Source organism: Erpetoichthys calabaricus, chromosome 1, assembly GCF_900747795.2.
Source record: "Erpetoichthys calabaricus chromosome 1, fErpCal1.3, whole genome shotgun sequence".
Lineage (NCBI taxonomy): Eukaryota > Metazoa > Chordata > Cladistia > Polypteriformes > Polypteridae > Erpetoichthys > Erpetoichthys calabaricus.
In genome coordinates this window covers 113961238-113972352 of record NC_041394.2, presented here as the reverse complement: position 1 = coordinate 113972352, position 11115 = coordinate 113961238, and the positions used below count along the sequence as shown (strand labels likewise).

The following is an 11115-nucleotide window of genomic DNA, read 5'->3' as shown; positions in this document are numbered from 1 at the left end:
AGTGAAAAAATGGGAATTGAGCTACACTGTGAATGTAGTACTATTTGTTAATTTTTTTTTTTTTTAAATCAAATGCAAGGTTGTACATGTTTCACAGCATATGGGCTTTAGGTTCTCATGGTTTAGTAATAACATTGTTGCAATCAGTAACACAGTGGCTTTTATGTAAAGGAACAACAATCTCAAACAACAAAAAATACAATAATTAATAAAGTATTTAATAGAACAAACTAGGACATGTTCAATTTGGATTATAAATAGTAATTGCACAAATAACTGCAGTGAAGCTATAAAAACAAACTAAAAAAAACTTAAAAAACACGGCAGTCCCAGACCTGTACTAATTGGGTTTCTGACAAATTAGTGACATACTGCTTAAATCAGTCCCTAGAAAAATGCTAAATGGGGGTTCAATTGTATATAGTGCTATCAGTTTATTTTCAATATGTTTGTTGTACTAGTCAAAGTACCCAGCATTGCCTTAGGTGTGTTTGTATCATGGATTAAGATAAGAAAGCAAATATTATGCTGATCCTTTTGTCATTCCTGGTTCATTTTATTTGTACTGGTTGTAGTGTTTGACTGCTTTAGGAATGGAAAGTGATTCAGTGCAGCACGGTCAAGGTCTCTTTCAAAAAATGAAAGCTTGCACTTAAATGTCAAAACCATTTTTAATAGTGAAATAGTTGTGTTTCTCTTACCTTGCAGTTTCATGCTAAGGCCATTCAAGTGTGAAGTTACATTGACCAAAAAGTAAAACTTCGCCAGCCAAAATGGATCATCAAGATGATTGGAGGGGTACGTTCTTATGTAGAACAGCTGTAACATTCTCTGAGCAGGTTTCAAATCGTTTTAGCACCTGTCCTTTGGAAAGCCATCGAACTCTAATGTGCATTAGAAGTTCAGAACGTGTAATTCACAAAATTGTCTGTGGTTTAATTCCACAGTTTTGTTTATAATCTATGCAGTATCGTTCATCACGTTATGAAACTCAACAAGCAAAATTTATCCTTAATTCTCTGTTTATTCTAGGTTAATTTTGAAGTTATTCGTTGCATAAATTTTGCAGATTTTATCTGTTTGATTGTACACTTATAATCTTGAAATAATTATTTAAAAAAAAAAAAAAAAAAAAATGAAACATAGCGCACAATACATTTTGATGAACCATGCAATGAAAAGACATGATAGTGTGATTTACTGTCTTTTTTCAAGAGTGTTACAAATCTCATTTGTGACTCTCACATACTCGGTGCAACATCAGTTTCAACAGAAATCAGATTTTCAGTACAGAAATTTTTGACTCTCAAATAGTCAACCAGAGCCTTGAGTAAATCTCTCTGTGTTTGGCCTTTTAGGCAGTTCTTCAGTTTTTGAGAACTTCTTCTTGGAGGCCATTAGAGTTGACATATCAACAAATATCTGCACAGTGTCACACATTGCAAAGAGATACGGGGAAAACATTAAATCTTTAATTTGCTGATGCTGATATTGTTGCCCATTTTCACAGTCTGAAAGTGGCATGTCCTTAATTTGTTTAATTATATTTTTATTTTTGAAATCTGTAAACAGATGATGATCCTTTTTGATATAACACTCTTTAAAGGACTTTGCATCAGTTTAGAGCTTTCAGGTCAGGTTGGGGAGCATGCAGTAGTACAGTACTTTGCCGCACCCAACACACGACAAACCACCTCAGGATCACGGTTGACAACCCCCCAGGCAGACATGCGGTCCAGTCCCACCCTCTGGAAATGACCCTCTATCTGCCACAGCCAGGTGTTACGTGGGCATCCCCTTGGCCTGGTCCAGATGCTCGAGTCCTCAACAATGAAGATCTTACAAGCTGGATCTCCCTTGGGGAATCACACCACATAGCTGTAGTGCCATAACTGACGCTCCCTCACGATGCAGATAATGTGCCTCATTCAGGACTCCATGAGCAAATGTTAGTTTGACACAAAGTCAAACCAGGGGTATCCAAAGATTCTCTGAAGAGAGACAATACTGAAGGAGTTTAGTCTTCATCTCCGGTCATGGGATAGCATCCATGTCTCGCAACCATATGGCAAATCAGGGAGCACCAGGACTCTAAAGACTTGGACTTTCATCCTTCTGCAAAGATATCGGGAGCGCCACATACCCCTTTCCAGTTCCCCTCATGATCTCCCAATACAGCTGCTGACTTCATAGGAAGAGTCATCAGAGACATGAATGTTGCTGCCAAGGTAAGTAAACCTCTCGACATCGTCAACATTACTTCAGCAGAAAGACACACTGATGATGGCTGTGTCCTGGAAGTCATTAAAGGTCTTGTGATAGAGTGTATATATTGCAGAGTTCTTCATTAATGCAGACCATAAATGGAGATGCAACAATACCCATCAGAGAGATACCACACATTTTTATTTATCAGTTTATTGTCTTATCAATAATACAAACACAAGCCATAATCATGTAAAATAGGCACAGCACAAAATATATAAGGAAAAACTAATTTAAAGTACATAATGTAAAATACTGCATAATGGTTATATCAGGACTGAGAAAAAGTATATGGCTTCTACAGCTGTCATGTCTACTTAAACATCTGTCTTATTAAAGAAGTAATCCAGGACTCTTGTAGTTTTACCAAATAATGTATGTGCTTTAATCTCAAACCTTGTTCTGCAATTGCACATTTTAGAGTATATTATGAACTCTGGTGCCACAGTTATGCTGTCTCTAATAACTCTAATATGACAAACCACACAAGAAAATTAATTGTGTGCAGCATATTTTATAATTTTGTTTCATTTAATTAGGAATTTCATGATTTAAACTTAATTTAATGTTGCATTATCATTTCAAAAACAAAGAACCACAACCATACCAAAATATCAGATAAATTACACAGAAAACGTTAAATAACTGTCTTATACATTAAATAAGGAAAGAAGAATGGTGTAGTGGTTAGTATTACCAGCTTACAGCTTCAAGTCCTGCATTCAAATTCTTACAAGTTTACCGTCTGTGTGAAGTTTAAATATTCTCCTTGTGACTACAGTATATGGGTTTCCTTCCAAATTCCCAAGACTTGCAGGTTACTTTGGCATCTGGCCCTGCCTGAATAACCACGCCCTGTGACAGACAGGTGATGATGCATCCCAATGCCTGTCCTTGCCTGGTGCTGCCAAGGTAGGATTTGGGATGCCTGTGGCATGTTACTATCAATCCTTAAAATAGTACTGCATAGTCAAAATATGCAAAATAATGTTTGTATTTAAATTTTTATTTGCATTTTACTTTTTTTTTTTTTTTTTTTTTTTTAAAGGAAATCAGTATAATCGCTACTGTGAAATATTTTTCATGATTAAATAAATTTTAGGAGGATTCACTGGTATAGACTTGTATTTCCTTGTATCTAATAAAAATGCAAAAGATTACATGGCCAGTAATGATATTCACAAAGGTTGTCTTGAATTAAGCAGCAGCTGTGACACTCATTTCAGAACCCACTGGGTTTGTTAAGTCATACAAATTTGGTATGCAGAGGCCCTGGTATATGCGTTTATCTGCCTTACTGTTGGACAGATGTGAAGAAGGGACAGACAAACAGACAGGCCATCTACCTGTATGTATACATAAAACTGTAATTGTCAAAAAAACACTGGCACAATGTGCAGGGTTGGTTTCTAGCTTTGGAGGGGCTTATAACATAACACAATATCAAATACAAATGACATGTGTAGTTTAGATAACATACATTATAAGGAGCTGCAGAACAGGGCAGTTCTAAAGGAGATGTGTGAGGTGCTGTAAGGTATGTTTGGAGTGGACCGTCACTGAAACAAACCAGACAACAATGGAGAATGTATTCACACTAATGTACTAGGATTTGCTGGGAAATATTTAATTTCTTTATTGGCTTGAAAAGTACAACCACTGCTGAGTGTTAGTGATGGAAGCAGTGTTAATGTCCCAGCTGAGAATGTTTGTAATAGCTGTACCCAAAAATCTGAAGGATTCCACCATACTGACTGCAGAATCTTTAATTACTAGTGGGAGAGGCTGAAACTGCTATTTACAAAACGTCAATTACTGTCTCAACTGTCTTGGTGATACTAAGTACCAGTTTATTGGTAGCACACCAAGACAAAAGACGAATCATTTCCTTTCTGTAAGCCGTTTCATTACAATTAGTAGTTAAGTCCAATGGTGGTGTCACCAGCAAACTAAATGATTCTTGCTGAAGAATCAGAGACAGTGTTTGGTGTGTGGGGGGGTGTGGGGATAATGTACACAGCCTTGAGGTGCACCTGTGCTGATAAAGAGGTAGTCTGAGAGGTGGCAGCCCATCCATTTACAGGTGGAAGCATTCAGTTCAGCTTTTAGAAGTTAGCAGCAGCTTGGGGACAATGGTGTTAAATGCTGACCTAGAAATATCACTTTGGCACAAGTTCCTTTACAGTCCAAATGCTGTAGCACAAAGTGCAGTCCCATGTTAATGGTATCGTCTACACATCTATTTACTCTATATGCAAACTGAAGAGGGTCAAGATGAGCAGCAGTAACAGAATTAAGAGGGTTTAGAACTTGTCGTTTAAATATTTTTATTAGAACCGCTGATGTAAGTGCAGAAGGGCCTGTAATCGTCGAGGCAGCTTATTTGTATCATTTTTGGGAACTGGATCAATAACAGAACATTTAAAGCAATCTGAAAACAATACACTGCGTAAGAGACTGGTTAAAGATGTCAGTGAAGAGAGGTGCAAGCTGGCTTGCAGAGTGTTTGATTGTTGCAGGCAAGACTGAATCAGGACCACCAGACATTCTGCAGTCATGTCTTGTAAACAGTTTCCAGACATTGTATTCCTTGATAGATAAGGAAGAAGAAGGGAGAGGCTTTTGCAAAGAAGTGACTGGTGCCAAAACCCCTGCAGAATTGGAGAAAGAGAGGTATTGTTGATACTCAGCACCTCATTGTCCAAATCTGCTAAATAAGCACTGGGAGATGCGTTTTTATAGACAGTAACAGACTGAAATCTTCTTCATACAGAGGACCTGTTATTTGCTGAAAACTGAAATTCCAGTTTACTTTAATGTTTCTATTTAGCATATCTGAATGCATTGTTTAGCCGCATCCCGACCTCTTTGTAGGCATCATTACCACCAAGTTTATAAACAGTTTCTATTGTGTGACAAAGAATCCTCAGTTGTTTGGTGAACCACTGTTTTCCATTGTTGTAAATTATAATGGTTTTGCTGGGAATGCAAATATCTTCACAGAAGCTAATATAAGATGTATCAGTATTAGTCTTATAGATTTTATTACTGGTTTAGCTGATTTTAGCCTTGGTTTATAAGTGAGTCGCAACTGTATTATATCATGGTCAGAATTACTCATTGGAGTGAGAGGCAGAGCTCGGTCAGCATCAAGTATAGCGCAGTAGCAGTGAACCAAGGTCTTCCTGTCCCTAGTAGGGCATTTAACAAGCTGTTTGTATCTGGTAAGTTCAATGGTTAGGTTTGCGTGATTAAAGTTGTCCATCACTATAATTGGGAAGTTGGCGTGACTGTTCTTCAAACTAATGATGTAATCTGCTGCCATTGCGCTTCATTTACATTCATCTCAGATGGGATATAAACTCGCATGAGAAATTATTGAATATTCTGTAGGTGAAAAGAATGTTGTACAGTTAATAGCAAATATTAAGTCAAAAGCAAATAGTTCCAGATTGCCAGAGTAAGTGCCATGATAATATGGAAACATAGTTGCACCAATTTGACCCAATTGCCTTTTGACTCATTAGATACTGTGTTACTGTCTACTCTGTAAAGCAGGGGCCCCAGCAGTTCTAATGCAGAGTCAGGGACTGATGTGTTAAACCACACTTCCACAAAGCAATATGCTAATGTCAAAAAATAATCCTTACTAGTTGTGAAGATGTTTAAATATGATAAAACAACAACATAAGTTAGTTATCACAAGCCTAGCATACTTATTCTAAAGTAATGTTAATTCTTTATCCATTTTAAAAATGTTTTGCACATTTCCTCTGAGAGAATTTGATTTGTTCTAATTTGAGAGAATACAGAACATCATTTACCCTCTAAGTTATAGAAGGTGCTAGTGGTGCGGTATTGGCTATTACAATTGATTTCCCACTATGCACTCTAATGCCATCTAGGAGTACACCAAATACCATTATTAATGGATCAGGAGTGATTGTAGCACTGAGGCTATTTGACAAGTATTTACAACATTTTTATCCAAAATTATGTTAATTTAGTGTAGTCCCAAAACATGTGGCCTACTGGTGCCTAAGCTAGATAACATCACTCACAAGTTGGGTTTTACCCTGGGTACATTTAAAATGACATAAATGTGATTGATGAAAGACCTTTAACTGAAATGTGGAATGCTTGGTGCATATAGAACTAGAATGTATTCTATGTACAAGTGTAGATAAGATACTCTCATTTTCTGTGATGCCATTTGAGAGGTTCCTTTCTCACTGTTTCCTAGGATCTTTGAAGGGTGAATACTATGAAATATTTTTATATACTGCTGAGATGCTCACCGATGTCTTCATCTAGACTAACAAGTATGGCTTGTGGGGCTGATATAGGTGCGAGATATGGTAGGTTCAGCTGGTTTTCTTTTAAGAAAACTTCTCATTCACATATAGAAAAAACTGTATAGCCGCAAATTTTACATTTTGAAGTATAATTGTTTGTAAGAGGCAAATTGTCTATAAGAAGATCTGTAAGTGTCTTAACCTTTAGCACATTCCATAATTTAAATTTTTAAATACTGAGTGGATCTGAGAAGGTGATTATCATGGTTAGGAGCAACAGATAAGAGCTTCCCTAATTTTAAGTAATAGGTGGACAACTGGATTGCTGGTAAATTGCCAATAGTTAGGAGTGCAGCACAAAGCAGGGTATACAAGGAAGATTTAGAACAGGATTTGTTTTCCACTGTAAGCCAGGCCAGTTTGAATTTATGAATTTCTGCCAGATTCCAAGATTTTATTGTGAAAGTGCCACAATGCCTTCTGCTTTAGATGGGGAGTTGCCATTAGAACACATGGCTATTTCAACATTTCTTGAAGAATTTTTGTTTATGTGTATGGAATAGATAGAATAGTTTAGGGAGGATGTTAATTTTGAAAGTACAGTACAGTGATCCCTCGCTATATCGCGCTTCGCCTTTCGCGGCTTCACTCTATCGCGGATTTTATATGTAAGCATATTTAAATATATATCGCGGATTTTTTGCTGGTTCGCGGATATCTGAGGACAATGGGTCTTTTAATTTCTGGTACATGCTTCCTCAGTTGGTTTGCCCAGTTGATTTCATACAAGGGACGCTATTGGCAGATGGCTGAGAAGCTACCCAACTTACTTTTCTTTCTCTCTCTCTTGCGCTGACTATCTGTGATCCTGATGTAGGGGGTGTGAGCAGGGGGGCTGTTCGCACACCTAGACGATACGGACGCTCGTCTAAAAATGCTGAAAGATTATCTTCACGTTGCTACCTTCTGTGTGCAGCTTTTAAGTATGCTGCACGGTGCTTCGCATACTTAAAAGCTCAAAGGGCACGTATTGATTTTTGACTTTGTTTTTCTCTGTCTCTCTCTCTCTCTCTCTCCCTGCTCCTGACGGAGGGGGTGTGAGCTGCCGCCTTCAACAGCTTTGTACCAGCGGTGCTTCGCATACTTAAAAACAAACAGCCCTATTGATTTGTTTGCTTTCCTCTCTGTTTCCTTTGAAGAGGAAGATATGTTTGCATTCTTTTAATTGTGAGACAGAACTGTCATCTCTGTCTTGTCATGGAGCACAGTTTAAACTTTTGAAAAAGAGACAAATGTTTGTTTGCAGTGTTTGAATAACGTTCCTGTCTCTCTACAACCTCCTGTGTTTCTGCGCAAATCTGTGACCCAAGCATGACAATATAAAAATAACCATATAAACATATGGTTTCTACTTCGCGGATTTTCTTATTTCGCGGGTGGCTCTGGAACGCAACCCCCGCGATGGAGGAGGGATTACTGTATTCATTCTCCCTGCAAAGATGAGATGGAGGGTGGACCATCTGTTAACATCTTGTTTGATTTTGTCTAAAGCGCTTCCAAAATTGTATTGGAAAAGATCTTTATACTTACTTGTGAAGGTTAACCCTAGATATTTAAACTGTTTTGATATTATGAAGAAATAGTTTTCTAATCTAGTATGGCATGCTAAAGACTTCACTGAGAAAAACACATTTAATTAGATTAATTTTGAATCCACAAATCTTATGAAATTATGTTAACATGCTATAGACTAATTGCAGATAGTAGATAATTGTAGGTTTGACATATAAAGTACCATATTGTCTGAATATAGTTGTATTTTCTTCTTCTGGTCCCTTTCTGATAATTCCCTCTATCTCTGGTTTCTTTCGGAAATAAATAGACAACGGCTAATGCAAACATAATTGGTGATAGGGGGCACTCTTATCAAGTACCTAATTCTAATCTGAGTCTCTTTTATTAATGTAGACTGAGGCTTCTGGACTAGTAAAAATTAGTTTAATTAATACAAATATTTTGATGCCAAACACATACAGTATCTATGCAGAGCAGCAAATGGATAATCTCATTTATCACTATCAAAGGATCTTTCTGCATCCAAAGAGTATAAGAAAGACTTCTGGCAAGTCAGAATTTTTGGATGAATGTTTTACATTAAACATGTGCTGAAGGTTTGAAGCTGTGTGTCTGCCTTTAATAAATCTGGTGTGGTCTTTGCGATATTACAGAGGCAAACACATTAAGACTCGTTTACTTCAGTTTCACTTCTGGATAATGATGTTAAAATACTAGCGGAAGTCTTAACTAGAACTAAGTACTTTCAAAAATGCATAGATGTATGAATGTCAAAATACTTTAGGTGCAGTAAACGGGTCACAAATTGGGCAATTTTATAAATATTTATTTTGAAATATTCTTATTACAATTTTACATTTCAAATTGGTTTTATTTCATTTTCATTACTGTCTTATTACAAAAGCACCTTTTATAACCATGTGTTAAAAATAACTGTCCTTTGTTGCTATAATATCAACTTTGTATTGCATAATTAAAATGTGTATAAGTTAGTGTTTCTTCATCCATAGTGGAATATAACATACACAAGATGGGTAACAAAACAGCTGGTTTGCTTTTGATGCTGTGAGTGTTAAATGTGCTTTATATACCCTGCATGGAACTGAAATCAAAGCTATTCAGATACAATTCAGATTATTAAGAAAACATGTCAGAAAACTTTTAAATGTTTTTGTATGTATTAAAAATATTTCAGACATTCCTTTACATGCCCAAATTTAACATAAGCCTGAAACAATGCTGAAAACAGGCCAGGTTTCCTGTAGTGGTGCATTTTTCAGAAGACGAAAAGGGAGAAGTTAATTTGTAAGTAAAGGAATGCATTGAATTAGAAATGTATACCTCACTGTATTATTCAGTACTGACTGACTCAGAGTTTAAATATACACTTCTGTAACTATGTCCAAAGCAAAATTACTATATATATTGCAGTCCATCTTTCTATTAACTACTGAACCATCATTTTTCATTATAGGGTTCTGAGGATCAGTAAGGATGTGGGAGGAAACCTGGGAAAAAAACAAGGAAGCACAGAGAATATTTAAACCACACACTGAAAGAAAAACAAGCAAAAATAAAGACATTAACAATGCATTTCATACTGTCCAAAATTCACATTATCACATAAAATAACTGAATAAAAATGTTAAAAATCTGAATTGCACTGGGTTACTTTTGCTTTAGTTGTGTTAAGTTGTCCAGCAAAAATATGTTAAATATAAGGTTTTACATTAAATGTGTGAATTTTACATTACTAGTTAATTTATTAATTACATTTATGTGCATTACATTATTTGTTAAAAACACTGTTGCATTTATATTCTGTATTTTTTTTTTTTTTTTTTTTTTAGCTTTTCTCGTTCTTCATCTTCTTGAAAAAGTAAGTTGGAGTAATCTCAAAATTTTAATAAAAAGGTCTGTTAAGATAGTAAACAAGAATCTTGTTTTTGTTGTGGCTGAGGTGTTGGCTTTGGGCGTACTGGTGATGTAGTGCTGTACATGCTGGTTGAATTTTGTTGCCAGCTGTTTGATGATGAAACGCTTGTTTGTGTAGTAGTATATGTGGGTTGAAATGGAAAATATGAATTTGCCCAGCTATTTTCAAGATACTCTATGAGGTATTCTGGGTATACCTGGTGTTTTTCAAAAACAACAAAAATGGAAGGATTCCGAGTATTGTTAACACAGCTGTCATAAAAGTTGCAGTCTCCTCCATCTTTTGATGGGGGTCTGACATAACTGGAGTTTCCTACCACATAGTCGCCCACTAATATTCTAGCAACAAACATGGTCCTGTGAGATGATGAACCAGTGTAATCATGAGAATAATTTGCATCCCTTGCAAAGTAGCTTCCTGAAAGAAAAAAAATAAATAAATAAAAGCATATGCTGCACTCTAGTGGAAAAATATAATAAAGATTATTAAATTCAGTGTATACCTTTAATTTACAGTCAGAATATCTATGGTGATTCCCAACAACAGCACTAATATAAATATCTAAGTAATGGTTGTAATGGACTCTTTTTAGAACTGCAATGCTCAGAATGACGTGAGGAGTTGAGTGTCATTGGATGAAGCACAACAAGTGAATGCACAGGTCCACCTCACTCCAGCCCATGAATCCCGTTCCATCCTTTCAGGGTGACCACAAGGACAATCTCTGAATGTAGGGACATCATTTGGGAGAATGACTAATGTTAGGATTGAACATCATCAACAGCTAAGCCCTGACCCCAAACAGCCAGCCATGCTTTGTTCCTTTCACTGCAGCAAGGTATACTCGGAATAACTATGAAGATGATCAGGTGTTAGCACTTAGCAGCATGTTCTGAAAAGCATCTCAACAACTGTACCCATTCAGCTTCATATCAGCACTACCATCTGAAGACTCTGACTTTCGTTTAGGAGCCATGATAAGGGCCACAAAGTCGCCAAATAAAGCCACACAAACGGAACACTTCCTCCATGTGCAACCAAACT

At 36.5% G+C, this 11115-nt stretch overlaps 1 protein-coding gene across 2 annotated transcripts in view; it reads right to left on the bottom strand.

Annotated features, from left to right (window-relative positions):
• Nucleotides 1-2390: 2390 nt before the first annotated feature.
• Nucleotides 2391-11115, bottom strand: part of LOC114654679 (protein mono-ADP-ribosyltransferase PARP12-like) — a 76321-nt gene continuing 67596 nt past the window's right edge. For both annotated transcript variants that reach the window (XM_028805388.2, XM_028805380.2), the window contains exon 12: nt 2391-10488. In XM_028805388.2, coding sequence (XP_028661221.1) covers nt 10055-10488 — 434 coding nt within the window. In that variant the 3' untranslated portion in view covers nt 2391-10054. The remainder of the gene's footprint in view (nt 10489-11115) is intronic.